Source organism: Leptodactylus fuscus, chromosome 9, assembly GCF_031893055.1.
Source record: "Leptodactylus fuscus isolate aLepFus1 chromosome 9, aLepFus1.hap2, whole genome shotgun sequence".
In the NCBI taxonomy this organism is placed as follows: domain Eukaryota; kingdom Metazoa; phylum Chordata; class Amphibia; order Anura; family Leptodactylidae; genus Leptodactylus; species Leptodactylus fuscus.
Genome location: NC_134273.1, coordinates 36,264,440 through 36,285,002, shown reverse-complemented (window position 1 = coordinate 36,285,002; position 20,563 = coordinate 36,264,440). Strand labels below are relative to the sequence as shown.

The 20,563-nt window shown below is 40.3% G+C and overlaps 1 protein-coding gene across 2 annotated transcripts in view; it reads left to right on the top strand.

The window, feature by feature from the left end:
• Positions 1–20,563, top strand: part of ATG7 (autophagy related 7) — a 173,139-nt gene that overhangs the window by 18,858 nt on the left and 133,718 nt on the right. For both annotated transcript variants that reach the window (XM_075286942.1, XM_075286941.1), the window contains exons 9-16: positions 4,575–4,696; positions 6,161–6,251; positions 7,493–7,637; positions 10,085–10,243; positions 11,977–12,171; positions 15,449–15,649; positions 17,492–17,607; positions 18,533–18,608. In XM_075286942.1, the coding sequence (XP_075143043.1) occupies positions 4,575–4,696; positions 6,161–6,251; positions 7,493–7,637; positions 10,085–10,243; positions 11,977–12,171; positions 15,449–15,649; positions 17,492–17,607; positions 18,533–18,608 (1,105 nt within the window). The remainder of the gene's footprint in view (positions 1–4,574; positions 4,697–6,160; positions 6,252–7,492; positions 7,638–10,084; positions 10,244–11,976; positions 12,172–15,448; positions 15,650–17,491; positions 17,608–18,532; positions 18,609–20,563) is intronic.

Below are 20,563 nucleotides of genomic sequence, written 5' to 3'. Positions count from 1 at the left end.
CTGTAAATCCTATGGTCTCAGTTTGGCCACTCATTCTTCAGGCAATCATGATTGCCACTGGCGACAATCTAACATTGCTGTCCTCTGGGCTAGCGTCCGTATCATTGCCCGAGTCTGCACAGGCTTCCACCTCCTTGTCAAAGGTTTTGGCCGATCCACCTCTTGTGCTGTTTGTCGGTCCATGGTCATGATGGAGTGGCACAATCTGCTATACACAACTTATGCTAAGTTCACATCTGCACCGGAGATTCTGTTGGAGTCTCTGCCACAGGAACCGCCATAAATCGGCAGAGAGAAAAATCCTGTATGGAAGACTTTTCTCAATGCCGGTTTCAGTATAAAAACAGTGGCCACTTGGCATACCCCCTTGTAGTTGATGGAGTTTGCCAGTGTCTGCAGGAACCTCTTTTTCGGTTGGGAACCCAAATGACAGAGAGCCGTTCACAGATATGAGCCAAGCCTTAGAGAGTATCATCTTGTTCAATCTACATTTTTTTATTAGCATGTAGAAAATTGATACATTTAATGCAGTCATTGACAAAAAAAAAATAACGCACCAAGTCAGTGTTATTGGAATCGAATGCCACTTTGTATGTGTGGGTCTGGAGGCATACAGGTATCATATTGTATCCTGTGGCACATTTGTCCCCAGATATTGCAACCCATAGATCCTGCATGCTTGTAGCTTACCAAAGCTGGCATCCAAGCTGGTCCCATAAACGTTCAATTGTCCATAAATCTGGTAACCGGTGAGCTGAAGAATTATTACAATTTGGTGCAGGCATTCCTTGGAAACCCATGCTGTGTTTGGGTGAGCATTATCCTGCTGAAAAATTTTGCACGTTTTGCTGAGCTGTTTTCTTCAGGCGGAAAACGCCTGAAGAAAGGTCATGTCGCTTCTTTTTCTCTGCTAGCAGATTTTTCTGCTAGCAGAAAAAAAAAAGCTAGTGGTCTACATAGACCACTATTGTAAAGGGGCGGATTTTGAAGTGAATTCTGCTGTCAAAATCCGCCCCTTTGGCCCCGTGTGAACTCGCCCTAAAGGAGATTCATCTTCCAGTAAGACAACGACCCTAAAAATACGGCCAGAGTTACAGTGGACTGGATTAGATCAAAGAATATTCATTTGTTAGAATGGCCCAAAGTCCAGACCTAAATCCCATTGAGCATCTGTGGCAAGATATGAAAATTGGTGTTCACAGACGCTTTCCATCCAATCTGGCTGAGCTTGAGCTATTTTGCAAAGACGGATGGGCAAAAATCTCAGTCTCTAGATGCACAAGGCTGGTAGAAACATACCCCAAAAGACTTGCATTGGTAGCTGTAGCGAAAAATGGCTCTACAAAGTATTAATATAGGGGGGCTGAATACTTTTGCAAATCAAACTTTTAAGATTTTTATTTGATTTATGTGTATATATATATATATATATATATATATATATATATATATATATATATATATATATATATCTGTCTTTCTATACTACACACATAGCTCTCTCTCAAGATAGATAGATAGATAGATAGATAGATAGATAGATAGATAGATAGATATTCTCACCCATCTTTGCTTGGTGACTAGGTCATTTTACATTTCACTAATAATTTACCATTAAATATATTTAGACAGCTGTACGGTGGGAAAAAAATCCCATCAAGGCTATACAATAACCTCCTATAAGTAAATTCCATTTATTCTTTTGTCTTGCAAGAACATCCAAGGCCCTGTGTTCTACATGTCAGATAAAAATCGCACACCCCAAGTTTTAATTGCCAGCCCTCCAGCAGCAGGACTGTGCGTCTTCTGAATAAACCAGGGATTATTTCTCCGAAGTGGACAATTAATGACCTCAGATTCTCCGCTGTTATGGAGGAGGATTGAAAGTAATTGGCAGAGCCCAATAAATGTATTTCCATATCTTTATCTTTTACTTCTTTTACTTCTATTGCTAAAAACAAAGCTTTTCTGATTGTGACTGTAAAAATTAGATTAGGGGGGCCGGTGGTGTGCGCGGGTATGGGTGCAGGAGCGCATGAAGGGGGGAAGAGGCCAGGTGCGCGGAGGAGGGTGGGCCAGGGGCCACACTAGAGGTGGGTCGCGCAGGGGGTGAGGAGGCCGCGGACGAAGTCGTGGGTAATGCTAGTAACACATATGATGAAAATGTTACAGCCCACAAAACGGCACATACAAAAAAAAAATCCCTAAAATGTGAAATAGGCCCAGTACTGAAGTGGTTAAGTTATATACCTGAAGCACTGTGTACTGTAACACAGGAAAGCCATCTCATAGGAGTCGAACCACTATGTCTAGAGCCCCCCTCGATCAGCACAGGAGCCCTAATACCTTTTTGCTACAAACCTTTAATGTTTTTCCTATTAATGCGTCTCCGCATTAATCGGTGATTAGATTTCCTTTCTATGACAATATATTTTCTATTTTTATCTTCACACACTTGATTATTTTATAATAGAGCTGATAAAATTATATCAGTGACTTCCCTGCTGTTTATTTTGTGCAATTTATTTCCTAATGGTAATTTCTTGCTGATCTCTTGCTCTGAAGAACATTCTCACTTATATTTAATAGTTACTGATCCTCAAAGGAAGAGATTTTTTACGCCAATATGACGCAGTATGCTTAAAAAAGTAAAAATGGAACCTGAGGAACATGCCGGTTCACTTCTGTATGATTTATATTTTATTTGTAGACACAATATGATGGTAAAAGCTAGTTCTACTAAACAATTCAGGTTGGATCATAGTCAGCCCTAATATCTATCTCCACTCATGTCACTTTTAAGGAACTCAAGGCTGAGATATTTGCGTTCATCGATGATTTTGTTTCTTTTGCTCTGCCTATTTTTGACCACTTGCTCAGAACAGACACACTTTTTTTTTATTTTTTTTTATAATATATGTAAAGAAAGTTGGCAATGACCATTGTAGTCTCTCAGCCTGGAGTGGTGCTTACAGATGTGTACTTCTCTGCATTCCTCTTGGCTCAACATATTCCAAAATCTGCTTTAATATATATATATATATATATATATATATATATATATATATATATGTCTTTCCTATGTACGGTATATGTCTTTGTGTGGCCACCCAGTGGTCGTGTTGGATATGCAGACTGTCAAAGTTGCAACTTTTATATTGAATCGGAAAATTAGAAATTGAAGTCCTTAACACAATACGAGTAATGGTGCGCACTTATGTACCTTGTGCTGTGCACGAGTCAAAATTCTATCCTGCTTTTTCAGGTTTCTATAGCTCTCCTCTAAGGCTGTGTTCACATATGCATCATAAGCTCCGTACAGAGGCTCCAGTGCAGAGACCAACTAAAATGACAATTTTAAAAAGAAAAAGAAGACAAAAGACACCCATTATTGTCAGTGGAGTCCTTCAGGATCTGTTGTTTTTGCCCATCATTAGATGGATCAGTCTAAGGCTTCATTCACACAACCAGTGTGTGCAATCCAAGTGTCTCCCAGTCTTCCATTCCATTGCAGTATTTTTATAACAGGTCCTATTCAATTCCAGATAGATGAACACATAAAACCTCGCAGGTGTGAACTGAGGCGTCTAGTGTCGTTGAAGGATACCCCATACATTGATAGCCATAACTTTCCCCATACATTGTCTGCAACTGGACCCTTATTTAGAATGATAGAAATAGACATGTTACAATGATTTCAACAGGCACCCTGTATGCAATGATAGCCAGACAGCTCCATATGCAGTGACCCAAGAGCCTAATAATCCATCTTAGCCTTCTCCCCATATACAGTGACAGTCAAACACCCCCTCCCTTCTGATGTCCCATACCACTCAATGAGCAGGAAGCAGCAGAACTGACTAATGCCGCCATCTACTGTTTACTGCATATATTTCTTCCAGAGTACAGGACTATCAATAATACAGGGTAACAAACAACTGAGACAGTGAACCTACACCTGAACGATGTTCTTATTGACCTGTAGGGATGGATATACATAAAACTACCTCATTGCCTTTCAGTCAGATGATTATAAAATATATGTTACAAAAGTTGAACCTTCCTTGTGTTTTCCTGCACACTCATAAGGTCCGTCTCCTTCAATATTATCCCATATAAAAAAAAAAAATATATATATATATATATATATATATATATATATATATATATATATATATATATATATATATGTGCAGGTTGCAGGTCAGGCCTCTTGCAGGGGATACCTGATTTTGCAAATCTCCCTTTCTTACTACGGCTTGCTATAATCCCAAGACTAATATAATAGCATATGTTATCCAATGACTCTTCTATCTATCTCATACCTCAATCCCTCTGATCGTTTGAGAATTTCAGTCATGTCCCAGGAATCATCAGATTAATAGAGGCGTTTAGGCACCTGTCACATTGCCGAAGCTTTTTCTCGAAAGTAATTAAACGAAAATAAATGTTCAATCAGTTTTTGCTAAAAATTCTCAAACCGTTAGGAATATCGCACGCTATTAAGGTAAAGATGGGAGATAATTTCTTATCCATCCTGCTGGGCTCCTCTAATGTTCTCTGTTTCATTGCAGGCGCAGCCGTGTACAGTCCATAGAAGTCATCTGCCTCAGAGACCGAACTCTACAGGGGGAAAGGGACATAAAACACAGCATCAGCTTTGAGATTAAGCTGCCCCAAGTGGCACCGAGCCAAGGTAGCCGCCTTTCATCCTGGACGCTATTTCCCTTTAATTAAAATGAAATCTCTGGTACATGACAGGATAAAGAATCCCACAGAATATGGTTTATTGTCTGAAGTCCTGTATTATCTCTGATGTACGTATCGGAGATTTGGTCTCGTGGATACAGTTGCTTTGTACAATCCCATGCCAATATGATTTCTCGCTTCCTGTTCTGCAGCGTGCCTCCAGCAGTTGGCGTGCTGCAAATTTGGAACGTATTCATTTAATAGTCTTTGCCAGATTAGAGCATTACACTCTTCAGAGCTTTCTCTGTACTTTTCCAGGCATGGATATCTTATATTTGGAATATGTGGAAGGCCACAAATTGTATTTTACTGGAACTTGCTCCATGTTGTGCCAAGCAGGCTAAGGTCATGACTTAAAACACAGAATGTGACTTTGCAGTGCAACTGTCCATGGTTTATGTGAAGTCCTCCTTTATGGTTTATCATATAGTGTCCAAAGTACACAGTCATACGGTGCTCATATAATACTGCCATAAGATGCCCAGATACTACTGCCAGATAGTTGTCTGCATGACACTTTCCAAAATCTCTCCTTAGCTTTTGGCACCAAGTGTAGTGTTGGCGGTACAAGCTAAACCATTAGTGCCATTGGCGTGAACCTTCATCCTATACAGCATTACAGGTTACGTAACCCTAAAGATGGCCCTGCCATTGTGATGCAGCGAGAGAACGTCTGCTCCATGTCTGACCACCTTGCAGTAGTTGGCTCCATCCCAATGGCTTTGTGGCTTGTCGGTAACAGATAGGCCCATCACCTGAATTCCTTACAATGCCACCTTCACAGAGTTTGCAGATCCTTCCCTTACCTATTAAAAAATGGAGATTTGGAAAGTTACAGCATATTATAAATCTTCATTTTGCCATGACAAAGGCCTCCTAGGAAAATGCCATCCTGGGAGAATCGCATGTCACCCACTCCAGTACTTTGTCTCCTTTAGTTCCCTGATTTTGGCACAGTTGGAGTTTTTTTCTGTTGCCCCCAAAATTCACAGGTATTCAGTGCTGTTAGACTCTCTACTGTCAAGTGGGTGATCTTAGGCCAGAGCAGACAGAGTGTGAGAGAGAGTCCCGCCCCCTTGCCTGTTCCTGCCTGTGACCGCCCACTTAACATTAGAAAGGCTGATTAGTAGAGATGAGCGAGTACTATTCGAAATGGTCGTTTCAAATAGCACGCACCCATAGAAGTGAATGGAAGCGGCTAACCCCTTGCGTGCCGGCTGCGTCCATTCGTTCCTATGAGTGTATGCTATTTGAAACAGGAGTTTCGAATAGTACTCACTCATCTCTACTGATTAGCTTATTAGTGTGTGAACAAATAAGCAAGTTAAGGGTTTGTGTAAAGTATTTTTTAGGAGCCAGTGTTTATGCCCTACTGATTTTCTAATACAATTTCTTACATTTTTTCTTTCAGCTTGCCCAAAAGCTGTTGGATGGGAAAAAAACCAAAAAGGTGGAATGGGTCCCCGAATGGTGAATCTTAGTGAATGTATGGACCCCAAGAGGTAAATCAGGGTAATTGTCTGGAAATGGTCAATGATCGGGCGTAATGTGAATAGTACAGGGGGTCCCACTCAGGAGTGCAACTTTAAAAATGCGAATTACTCGCGAACGCGTGAACGTAAAGGCGAGCTGTAAGAACTGAACATACCTGTATTTAGTGGAAAACAAGTCCACAAAAGGTGCTGAAAATGTCCTCCCCCCAACCTCTGCGCGCAAGGAAACACAACGCTCCATATTTGACAATGTCCTCTGCAACATGTCACTGTCGATTGCAGTAATTTCACGCTCGATGTTTGTTTTCAGTTGTTCGATGGTCCTGGATTTGCTTGCATAAACCTTGCCCTTTAAATAGCCCCATAGAAAAAAATCTGTAATTTTAAAATTTTCAAACAGTCTGGAACATCTAGCACACTCTCATCCGACATCCAAGGTCGTCCTCCAGAATGCTGATCAACCAGGCTTCCCGTCGCCTCCAACTTTTTGGCCAATTTTGTGTTGATTTTGAAGGTAGGCAGGTTTCTCTCTCCAAATTTCTTCAAATATTCCCTCTGACACTGTTTTACTGACCCGGTGACCCAGTAGGTCTTCACAATGAACACTCTTTGTGGTACGGTATACTGTATGCTTGGTTTCGCCGCTCCGGGCCGCCGTAGCGGCGCCAGCTATAGTGCCCGCCTCTTTATCACACAGAATCAATTCTTCATTAAATAAGGAATCTTTTGAAGCTTGTTGCATGATGATACATGCACGCCTTGCAGAGTAATTCGCATTATTATAGTTGTACTCCTGAGTGGGACACCCTGTATAATGAATATATGTATATTGTCCAGGATTTAGGTTTTTATGAACTATCCTTAGGATAGGCTGTAAATATCTGGTCCTTGGGGGGAGCGTACAGCTATTCCTCAGCAGTGCGGGGCCACTTATAGCACCTGTACCATACAAAACATGAAGCCGGAAGCAATTTGGTTCAGTGTCCTGTATAGTGGCCATGCGCCTTTACTGCAGCTCTGCTCCCATTGACTTCAATGGTCACTACTAGCCATGTGTTATGTGTAATACGGGCATTAGGAGTGGCCTCATACACCTGATCATGCGGGGGCCGGCTCAGTGTGAACATATCCTAACATGCATTCTTTGCAGTGCTTATGCCTTTTGATCAGATTTCATCTATACACTTTCTTTCATATTACATTAGACCCGCGCCAATATTCTGCACACATTTAAATGTTTTCTTTTTCAGGTTAGCAGAATCATCTGTGGACCTTAACCTAAAGTTGATGCGCTGGAGACTTGTGCCCACTCTGGATTTGGAGAAAGTGATCTCCACTAAGTGCTTGTTACTTGGAGCAGGTACCCTGGGGTGCAATGTGGCCAGGACGCTAATGGTAAGTATACTTGCAATATATCACTTGTTATTAGAGAATTCCAAGTGGATATCATATTAAAGCCATATATTTTTTTTAATATTCTTTTCTTTACTTTGAAGTCTAAGGTAGTCTAAGTCTTAGAGGCTTAAGATAGTGCTCTGTCCCTTTCCAATGCAACTTTTCTGTTTGTTAAGCTACATACATGTTGGAAAACTGAAATATTATCACATTCTACATAACATATGTCTAGAACACAGAAGCTGAATAGAGAGCATAAGTGCATGCATGCTGCACAATTCGACATTATAGGAATGCCGAAGATAGCCAAGATGGCTTGTATAGAATAGAGTGGCAGTGCACATGCTCGACCACTAGGTGACTGTAAACAGGACCCACTTACTTATACTCAGTTGGTGTATTAGCAGTGGGACCCCCAGAGATCAGATACTTATCTCCTATCCTGTTGGAATTTTAGCAGTAGTCCTGACACTCTTTCCCTCCAATGGCAATATGAGAGTAAGTCCAGTGTCTATCTGCTCCATTCTGAAGCAGAAAGTGGAGCTACAGGGGTGTAGATGTATGTCTCTCCAAACTCAGCCTTGTATGTGTGGACCTACAGAAGCATCTTTACCTGCTAAAAAAAATGCTGACGGTGTAAAATTCCACTATTTCTGAGAAGGAGAAAGTATGTTTTTGTCCTAGAATTTGGAGACTTTGAATACTATGACTATAAAATGACCAATTTTAATGCAAGTCCAGTACATCATAGGTAAAAATAAAATAAACAACACGCTACTTAAAGGGGTATTCCCATGTACATAATTATTTTTTAAATTTGTAGATAATTAAAATGTAAACATTTTTGCAAATATAAGTAATTAAATATTTTGCAGAGTTTTAAAGATTTTTCTCTTAATATCTTGTGGTCACTGTTTTTTTGTCTTTATCAGTTGCCAGTGGATATGACCATGAATGCAGGAACTTTCTAAGGTCAGAAAATCAGCAATGATTTCCTCATTGTGGCCGGGATATCTTCTGATACATGTAGTGTCCCTGCCTGGTAACCCAGCTACAATAAGAAAATCATAGCTGGTTCCCAGACTATAGAAAGTTTCTGCATTTGTGGTCGTAACCATTGGCAACCTATCAAGACAACAGACTGTCACCACTAATATAGTTGGAGAAAATCTTTAAAACTCTGCAGAATTTTTAGCTACTTATATTTGCAAAAATGTTTAACTTTTAATTATCTACAAATATAGATATGGTTATGTTCATTGGAATACCCCTTTAAGTGTTATCATTTGGTTAATGTCATACGTACAGAGCCAAAGTGATCATGAAGCTTTATTTGTAAGTCTCAGTTCTTACGTTCACCCTATTATAAGATCTCCATGCCAGATACAATCCCAAAGCAATGTGATGTCTGATTCACTTTTAGCATAGCATCGTTTGCATGACATTGTAGCAACCAGAGCAAATGGCATAGCCGCTAGCATAGTGTCCACTGCGAAAGCAATTATACGTGTCTCAGCAGACAATACAGGGAGAAGATTCAGGCAGGCCAGCAATTAGGAATGGGGGAAAAAAGCAAGAAAACCATTTTGAAGGCGCTTTCTGTTACGCCTTACTTCAATGGTTGTCTCATAAGCAGTAAAGCAGAAAATACTCATACAGGATAACAAACAGTGTAGAATTGTATAACACTAAAGTTTCCAACGATTTCTGATGTACTGGCAGAATTTGTGATGTAAATAAATTTTGTCATATTTTAATAACAAATTTTGGCTCCTTTCTGTGAAATCCTGCGTTTCTTTATACTTTCCCCTGCTTCTCTATTGAGAGCTATATTCTTAATGTACACACAAGTTGTATAAAACAATGGATTTGATAAGTAACTCCGGTTTATCACCTAGAATTGTGTTAATAATGTTCTAATAGAGGCCACAAAATTGCTACTACAGGACAAGTCCGCCAGGTAGGCCAATGGCCCCCTAGAGCGCCACAACCTCTGAAATGGTGGTTGGCTGCTGTGTACACCTATGAAGGTGTAGCCATAAACATTCTGACAACTGGGTTGACCTGAGTGGTAAGAATTTGAATAATTGGGTTGTCACGTGGTCAAAATTTTCCTAATATTGTTTTGTTTGCAAAAAAGTTTTGCAATTTTTTTTGCACACAAAATAATATCACGAAAATTTTACTACAATTTTACCTCAATTTGATAAAATTGCTGCAAAAGATAGATTTGATTATGAACTTGTTTGACCTTGTGTCACTCGACCAGTACTTGCGAATACAGCATGAAGATATATTCTTACCATATGCTCCAATTTTGTATTTGCCCCAATTTGTAGCGTATACTAGGGGAGTAAGATGGTACAAACGTTAATCTTGCTTTATCCATTCCTGAACGTTACGTATTTGGATTGGATTTTTTACATTTGTTCTTTATTTTTCACTAGGGATGGGGAGTAAGACATATAACGTTTGTGGACAATGCCAAAATCTCGTACTCTAATCCCGTCCGTCAGCCGCTCTATGAGTTTGAAGACTGCCTTGGAGGTGGAAAATCAAAGGCTTTAGCAGCGGCAGAGAAGCTTCAAAGGATATTCCCTGGCGTGGTACGAAGGACCTGTAGAACTGGGCTGCAGACAGGTTTTCTAAGTTGTCTTTAGTACACAGCTGGTGCGATCTATTACAAAGAATACACTGTTCATAGCTGTCTGCCTATAGTGTCTGAAGCCTATGTGCCTGCCAACAATAGAAAACTCATCATACCACTGTCAAGTATCACAATTCAGAGTCGGAGAAGTGACACTTACAATGATGAAGATTGCTGACACACTTTTGCCGCCACACAGTATCGCCTGCTGGATCTGTCAGGATCTCACACTTTGACAGCCTGTTCCTATACAGTGTGATAGGAGCTGAAATCATCAGTACCCTATCAATAAAGAAAAAAAACTAGAACACAGCGCTCATATAGACTGTTGTATACAAAAATGCAGAAACAGCTGTTGATAGAGACCCTCGTGATGTCATTGATGACATCACAGGAATTTCCTCTGCTCCAAATAGCACATTAGTATATTGACAAAAATGGTGATATCTTGGCAATAGGAGCACCAATTCACAAGGTGAAAGCACTGATTTAGGTGACCCTAAGCGATCTATATGCAGGGCTGGGTTCTGGTCACAGACTCCTTTTAACATTGCTAGAGGCAAAATGGAGCAAATTGAGCGCAAATCTATAGGATCAAAATAACGAATATAGTAAAATGTGCGCAAAATACAAAACTAACATTAAATGAAAAAAGTAAAGTAAAAAAACAAGCCCACACCGATAAAAGTGCACCCTCACAGAATCTCCACAACAGATTATAGATATTCTGCATGATACAGATGCATATTACACAAGCCTCAGGTATTGAGGTCTATATACCTTCATGTCACACACAATATACATCACCCCATACGAATACAAAGCCTTTTGGTTAGTCATCTGTATAGAACCATTAGATACTTATTCTGCATTACATATTGTACATCACCCAAAAAGAGGAGAGCAAGTCACATTAATATTCATATGTAGCTCCATGCAGAGCACCACTCGCGGCTTGTGTTCTCTGAGTCCTATCTGTAATACACAGCTTGTCGTTACCAATTTTGAGATTGTTATGTGACTTATGTTATTAGTGCGGGATTGTAAATGAATCGGTCAATTTTAATTTCAGCTTTCATGTTTTAACACTGAAACGAATTTCTTATTAAACTAAGAAGTTAGTTTTATTGTAGGGGAGAAAACACTGACAGACAAATGTTATAAACTGTGAATATCTCTTCATTCCTCCCCTGATCCAACACAGATGCCCTGAGATTATTGAACCAGTCCATGTTTACAAGCTGCCAGCAATAACGCCCATACTGGCACATGACCTCTGCCACCCAGCGGCCCCTTGTCATACTGCAATTATTGAGCATGACTCTTGGCAACCCAACCCTAAACATAGGCTATCAGTCACCATAATCTAGCATATCAACCTTGATAAATCCGAAAATGCAGTTTTCCTAATGTGAATTGACTCCTTTGCCAAGATATTGCTACTTTTGTGAATATGCAAGCAAGCTCTTTGCAGCAATGAGGGCATTGCTGTGCTCCAAAGAGATAAGCGGCAATGCCTTCATTGCTTCAATCAGCGCATTTGCATTATAGGCTACAATCGATTTCCATTTGGGGATTCCATTCCCCATTCTGCTTGAAAAATGCGGAGAGAGTACTCCTGCAAGCGGCCTGGACTGCGATTTCTGGTTTCCATTGAGATACATGAATTGTCTTGTTTCTGCCTCTTCACAGATCACCAAAGGATTTAACATGAGTATTCCTATGCCGGGTCATCCTGTGAATTTCTCTGAGGAGACAATGAATCAGGCAGCTAAAGATGTGCAGAAACTAGAGACTCTCATCGCTGAGCATGACGTTGTGTTTCTACTGATGGATACCCGGGAAAGTCGATGGCTGCCTACCGTCATTGCTGCAAGCCAGAAGAAGGTAATAAACTCTTTTAATACCAGATTTAACTCCAGGCAAACAGGAACACAAGGGAGAAGCAGATTTCTGGACTGTAGTCTCAAACCCTTAAACTTTATAGATGACTTAGAAAGTTCTGCATCTCTGAGCCTGATAGCCATGGTGTTCAGAAAAGAAGAAAACTAGTATAGCTGTATGTGTACTTACAAAATGGTATATAAGAGAAAAAGGGGCCATAACTGTGTATGCGCCAGTAAAGTGCCACACAGAAAAGTGAAGTGTCGTAGCTGTACATGTGTCTGCAAAGTGGCATAAAAGAAAGAGAGGTGGCATAGTTGTATATGTACCTGCAAAATGGCATACAGGACAGAGAGTTGGCATAGCCGAACATGTACCTGCAAAGTGGCACACAGGACAGAGAGTTGGCATAGCCGAACATGTACCTGCAAAGTGGCATACAGGACAGAGTTATGCCACAGCTGTACATGTATCTGCAAAATGGTACACAGGACAGAGGTGTCATAGCTGAATATGTACATGCAAAATGGTACACAGGACAGAGGTGTCATAGCTGAACATATACCTGCAAAATGGTACACAGGACAGAGGTGCCATAGCTGAACATATACTTGCAAAATGGCACACAGGACAGAGGTGTCATAGCTGAATATGTACATGCAAAATGGTACACAGGACAGAGGTGTCATAGCTGAACATATACCTGCAAAATGGTACACAGGACAGAGGTGCCATAGCTGAATATGTACCTGCAAAATGGTACACAGGACAGAGGTGCCATAGCTGAATATGTACCTGCAAAATGGCACACAGGACAGAGGTGACATAGCTGAATATGTACCTGCAAAATGGTACACAGGACAGAGGTGCCATAGCTGAACATATACCTGCAAAATGGTACACAGGACAGAGGTGCCATAGCTGAATATGTACCTGCAAAATGGTACACAGGACAGAGGTGCCATAGCTGAATATGTACCTGCAAAATGGTACACAGGACAGAGGTGCCATAGCTGAATATGTACCTGCAAAATGGTACACAGGACAGAGGTGCCATAGCTGAATATGTACCTGCAAAATGGCACACAGGACAGAGGTGACATAGCTGAATATGTACCTGCAAAATGGTACACAGGACAGAGGTGTCATAGCTGAATATGTACCTGCAAAATGGTACACAGGACAGAGGTGCCATAGCTGAATATGTACCTGCAAAATGGTACACAGGACAGAGGTGCCATAGCTGAATATGTACCTGCAAAATGGTACACAAGACAGAGGTGCCATAGCTGAATATGTACCTGCAAAATGGTACACAGGACAGAGAGGTGTCATAGCCGAACATGTACCTGCAAAGTGGCATACAGGACAGAGTTATGCCACAGCTGTACATGTATCTGCAAAATGGCACACAGGACAGAGGTGTCATAGCTGAACATATACCTGCACAATGGTACACAGGACAGAGGTGTCGCTGTTCATGTACCTGCAAAATGGTACACAGGACAGAGAGGTGTCATAGCTGAATATGTAGCTGCAAAATGGCAAACAGGGCAGCGATGTACCATAGCTGCACATATACCTTAGAAATGGTACACAGGACAGAGGTGTCATGTGCCTGAAAAAAATGCACCTCTTACTAAATGTCTGCCTTTAGATTTGTAAAATATAAACTGTGTATACATGGGTCTCTTCCACCTTAAAGTGAATATTTATGTATGGAGTAGGGGTAGAAAGTAAAGGCCAGGGAGAGGCAACTCGCTTTTTCTATGTAGTCACTTGCCCTTTCTCCTCCTCCTATGCCTTGTGTATCGGGGGTTTTGGAGGAGATTGAGTCACACAGGAGTTTTCTGGTATAGAAGGAAGACTTTACCAGAAGCTGTGGTCTTTTGTAACATTATCCTTCTTGCGCTCCGCTGGTGACTCCTCTCACGAGTTTTATGGGCAGAAGTTCTAAAAGGTCATGATGTGATCCTGATTGTGACCGGCCGGTGACTCAGCCACTGCTCTCCCCAATAATACTACTTTTCCTTTTCATGTGCCAGGTGAATCTAATACATCTGTAAAATGAAACTTGTGGAATATCTTTGCTATGATGTTCAAGACTATATTGTTATAACCACTTAATGAGCCATGTATTTCCTGATTCGTTGACTGGACATCTTTTGGTTTTTTTGGGGGTACATGCACTTTTGAAGGCGATAACCTTTTTTTGGTTAGTGTATTTTTCTGTGCTACATAAGACTTTATTTTATAGCACTTTTCTTTTTCTTTTAATTCTTGAAGAAAAACTTGTTATATATATATATATATATATATATATATATATACATATATATATATATATATATATATATATATACATATGTATGTATGTATGTATGTATGTATATATATATATATATATATATATGTGTGTGTGTGTGTGTGTGTGTGTGTGTGTTTTTATATTTATATATGTGTGTATATGTCTAAATCTACAGACTTTTTTTTTATGTAGGTGAAACAGAAACCAATGTTGGTGTCTCTCTTTTTTTTTTTTTTTTTTTTTTTACTTTTTTTAGCTGAATTTCTTTCCATGTTTCTTTATTTTTTTGTACACGTTGCGCACCTCATAAGGTCATAATAGAACTTTGGGAGGCTGATTTGGGTCCTCTTGGGTCTACATGGATCCACATAATGATGACTTCCATAGCTGTATACATGGCACTCATTCTGTACCATGTGTGCAACAATAAGGAAGGCATGGACGGCAAAACAAACCCATCCCTACCTTCTCTCTAGGATATCCAGTTGTCACTAACAGCTGGATCCCCTCTGCATCAGCTACAAACCTTGTGCAAACTCTGCAAGAATGTACTAGTAGCTCCTTGCAGAGTTAATCGCTGATCACCCCCAGACTCATAAAGTCAGCAGGCAGCATGTTTGAGACTAATTCTCTCTTGCTTCTGGGTTTCAGAGTCCAGTCCTTACTTATAGGAGTGTATATAAAGAGATAGCTGTCAGTCACTGAGTAGGACCACCCACATGACTCCTAAGCCCATCATGAATGGACAATGATTACCACATTATATGGTAATACTAACATCAAAAATATTTAGTAAAGTAGAACCTTCCACATACATGGTGCTGAGGTTCTGTCTGACCCCTGTATACAGCGTTCTTGTTAGTTACTTTCTTTACCTCTCTTACTAATAAAGCGGTCACTTTATTATTGATGTGCTCCTGCTCACGACTTAGTGACATTTCCAGGCTTGTTATTTCTCTCCTGCGTCTGCAGTTAGTCATCAACGCTGCTCTGGGTTTTGACACCTTTGTGGTGATGAGACATGGACTGAAGAAAGGGAAGCAGGAGGAAGCCAATGATTCACACTCCAATATTCCTGGCTCATCTGATCTCCTGGGCTCTTCTCTGTTCTCCAACATCCCCGGATACAAACTGGGCTGTTATTTCTGTAATGATGTGGTGGCGCCGGGGGATGTAAGTATGAGATCAGTCATGTTATTTCACTTTTGTTGACAGGTACAAGATTCCCTTATATCTTCTCTGTTTCTCGTCTTAATGTGATTTTAGTTTTGTAAGTAAATTGTTGAGAAAAATCTGAAATAATCTTAGAAATATTCCTCGCTCAAGTGTTAACGTTATTTCACTTTTTTTTTTTTTGTCTTATTCTATATGGAGGGTTATAGGGAACATTTTTGTGATATACTTTAGAGTTCAGTTCATTTATTTAAAAAAAAAAAAGGCTTTACTTATTTCATATTTTGCAAAGCCCTAATTGAGTATTGCTGAGGAGAGTCTGTTCTGTACTCAGTGTGTATAGTGTGTACTATACACTCTGACTATGTCTATTATAACTTGCTCAGGTAGAGTCCTTAGCCTGCCTCTACAGTTCCTATGTGTAATGTGTGCTATACATGGATACACCCAGATAATATGGAAGTGATTGCTGATATCACCTTACCGTTTGTGGCATATTAGTATGTGGAAGGGGGGAAACATTTGAGGCTGAGTGGCGCCCATGGTGGCCTTCTGCAAAGCCGCCATTTTGGATTCAACTTTATTTTTTTCAATGAAGAGGGGGTCATGTGACACATCAAACACATGGAGAATTGCACAAGAAAAACAACGGTGTGCTCATTTTTAAAGGGATCCTATCATTGAGAAGTTTTTTTTTTCTTCCTAACATGTGGGAATAGCCTTAAGAAAGGCTATTCGTCTCCTACCTTTAGATGTCTTCTCCGCGCCTCCGTTCGGTAGAAATGCCAGTTTTTAACGGTATTCAAATGAGTTCTCTCGTAGTACTGCTGGCGTTCCCAATGCTGCGAGAGAACTCTCTCTAGCAACGCCTCCATCTTCTTCAGGAACATCCTCTTCTTGTGTCTTCTTCTGGCGTAGGCAGTGAAAGTTGTAGGCCTTGGGCCTGGGTAGAGGCGACTGTGCATGCCCACGGCCACAAGAAAAATGGCCGCTTACACAGTAAGTAAGCGATAAATGATAGGATCCCTTTAAGGTAGCTTTATTCATTATCGAGTTATTGACATGTTTGTGACCTGGAGCAACGACAGTAACCCACTAAAGGATGTGCTCAAAGTGCTTCCCATTGTGTTTAATTATCAACGCGATTCTCTTCTCCTACTCTTGACACACCGAGAACAAGCAGCTGGATCTTGTAAGGGTGCTATCTGTGTGTAGCCAGTATCCGTCGAATGGACGTTTGACTGATGCCACACTCCAGGGACATACAAAGTGTGCTACGCTGTGGACACTTGGTAAATGCTGCCAGAATAGCCACTGATGTTTCGTCGTCATTGACAGTTTTCATACGTCCAGATTTGGGATTATCCAACACTGAACCAGTTGCACGAAATTTGGCGAGCAGTTTTCTAACTGTGCCATGGGAGATGGGTGGTCTTGTAGGGTTTCTTGCATTGAAGTCTGTTTCAATGACCCAGGTAACAATAAGAAACATGTCAATAACTCGATAATGAATAAAGCTCTGTTAAAAATGAGCACACCGTTATTTTCTTGTGCAATTCTCCATGTGTTTGACGTGTCACATGAAGCTTTCCCATTGAAAAAAAGTAAAGTTGAATCCAAAATGGCAGCTTTGCAGATGGCGCAGATGTGAACGAGTCATTAGTAGAGATGAGAGAGTACTGTTCGGATCAGCCGATCCGAACAGCACGCTCCATAGAAATGAATGGATGCACTTGGTACTTCCGCTTTGACGGCGGCCGGCCGATCCGAACAGTACTCGCTCATCTCTAGTCCTTAGCAGTATTTTAAATAAGGAACCAACTTTTTGTCTTGTTTTTCTAGTCCACTAGAGACCGCACTCTGGACCAGCAGTGTACTGTGAGCCGCCCAGGCCTATCCATGATAGCTGGTGCTTTGGCTGTAGAACTCATGGTATCCGTTTTACAGCATCCTGAAGGGTAAGTAAAATATTTTTTTTTTTAGGAAAATTAGAAAAAATTGTTTTAGTGGTCTAACTAGCCTTTAAGGGGGGTGTCCAGTTCCTATTTTTATTCTTTAATATTGCTGTTATGGGGCATATAGACATAAGAAATTAGCACTCACCTCTCTGCGGGCCTCCGTTTCCACTGTCGGCAGTTCTGTTCGTTTATATACAGGCTTCATGCGGTTTGTATAGAGGCCTCAGCGGTGATCTCTAGACAAACAGCATGTCACAGAAAGGTCCCCTTATGCTGTGATGTAAGCGCAGGTCTGGAGTTATACTTTTAGAGGCTTATTCACTTTATTGTTAATGTGGTATTACCATCTCCTGTGGTATCACGAAACACCAAGAAAGACAGCTCAGGGTGGACCTGAAAAGTCGGGGATTGTTCGGTTTCATTTTCTGGGGTTGGAAAACCGTTTACACCATTAAACTAAACTTCAACTCTGATCCTTAGAAGATGATTCAGGAAAGGAGAGACGGGTTATATATAAGAAGTAGCTTAAGTTGATGGGGAGATCAACTTGGAAGACCTTTAGGTGTAGTAGATTGTTACTAATCTACAGTCTACACTTGAATGGGCCCATGCTATAGTTCCCCAGACAGCCGATAGCCAAGGTCCCAATGTAGACTAAAACGGTCACAGTGCTACATCATCAGAATTTGATCCCCCACCAATCACATCTTAGAAATATGCCATCCCTTTCCAGATGAGAATATTCATTTAACTGCGTGGCTATGCAAGAGATTTGTCACACTCTGTTGTGAAGATCAAGGTCTATCTGCCTTAAAAAAAAGTGGTAATATATTCATTTGGGCTCACACATTGCAGTGTATAGCAAGATAAAATGTATCTTGTCTTTGTAATACACAAATGGGCTGATGTTCTTCTATTTTCTTAGAGGTTATGCTGTGGCAAGTAGCAGTGATGATCGAATGAATGAGCCCCCAACTTCCTTGGGACTAGTACCACATCAGGTAATTTATATCTAATTTATTCATCTTATACATAAGAACAAACATGTTAACCCCTTAATACCAGAAGAGAACACTATGCTAAAAAAGCGCACTGCCACAGAAAATGTTTAGCAAAAAATATATAAAGCTTTATTTAAATACATTTTAAAACATATATAAGACAGAAATAATGAATGGGGTGATACAACCAAACAGAACAATGAAGGCCCAAGATGAAATACTAATGGTTGATGATGAATAAATGACACTTACATTACATATATATAAGGATATGTGAAACATCCATGGTTTCTAAAGTGCATATATAACATATAGTTTTTTAAAGTGCAAATATTCTGTGAAATAACATGATACCAAGTGGTAAATTACCTATGGGTGGACCTTCATGTAGTGAACGCGCCCCGACGCGCGTTTCGCCACTACCGTGGCTTCGTCAGGGGGAAAAAAAGATGATGATCATCTTTTTTTCCCCCTGACGAAGCCACGGTAGTGGCGAAACGCGCGTCGGGGCGCGTTCACTACATGAAGGTCCACCCATAGGTAATTTACCACTTGGTATCATGTTATTTCACAGAATATTTGCACTTTAAAAAACTATATGTTATATATGCACTTTAGAAACCATGGATGTTTCACATATCCTTATATATATGTAATGTAAGTGTCATTTATTCATCATCAACCATTAGTATTTCATCTTGGGCCTTCATTGTTCTGTTTGGTTGTATCACCCCATTCATTATTTCTGTCTTATATATGTTTTAAAATGTATTTAAATAAAGCTTTATATATTTTTTGCTAAACATTTTCTGTGGCAGTGCGCTTTTTTAGCATAGTGTTCTATTTATATTGCTTTGCCAATTTTTTGCCCTATATTTAGTTGTGTACCCTTAATACCAGACTTGTTTAGATGTTAAAGGGAGTCTGTCACCAGGAAACTTGATATCAAACTAGCCACAGTGTAATATAGTGGACTTGATCCTGCGCACCATCATATCATGGAGCCCTTGGGGACGCTGGTATGCCTCATTGCTTTCTTTGCATTTTTATGTAAACAGCTTTTTCGGCAGGATGGTGTATCACTTGGACTATCTAAAGGTATCATGGTACACCACCTAATGCAATGCAGCGTGAATTGTTTGATATGGAGACAGACTCCTTTATAGACCCATTTTTTTTCCCCCTTTCACAACATCTTATGTATAATGAATTAGATGTATAGTTTGTTGCATATTTACTTTCATAGGAATTAAATTACTATTTTTTATTTTTTTTGGATGAATTAGAGGAGCTTTACTTCTTCAGTCTGACCATGGCTGTCAGCTATGGCTCTCAGAGCGATACCAAGCTTAAGCATTGTGATCTGTGGGCGTAGATCTTACAGTTCAATTCAAGAGAAAATTACAAAAAATTACAGTTATTAAAATATTTACAGTTTTGTTCAGAACAAATAAGACAGAACTGGATCTGCTTTATTATACTCTGGGGTCTCAGACATAAGGAAGGTGATCAAAGGTAACAAATAGTGTTACTCACCTCTCCTGGGCTCTGGCTCAACTCCCTGCTGTCTTCGGGTCTTCTACCTGTCACATGGTATTGCAATGCTTTCATCTGTGCGTCACAATGCCCTGTGACACTGAGGCTCAAGCACAGGCCTAGATGGTCCATGACATCAGTCAGAAGAGCTGAAGATTGCAGGGACTCATGCAGGAATACAGGAGAGGTGAGTAACACTGTTTATTCTTGATCATCTCTCATTAACCTCCATTCATTATACTCTGGGTTCTTTCAATATTGTCATGGACACCACTGGGTATAGGAGGATGTTTCTCTCCCTGCTTACAGATTCTTCCTCCTATCGTGTGAAAAAGGAGAACCCCATTTGGATGTACTCTGGATGAAGAACTAATTGACAGGAAGGAATGAATCTGAGTTCCTGTTTCCGATGATTGCCA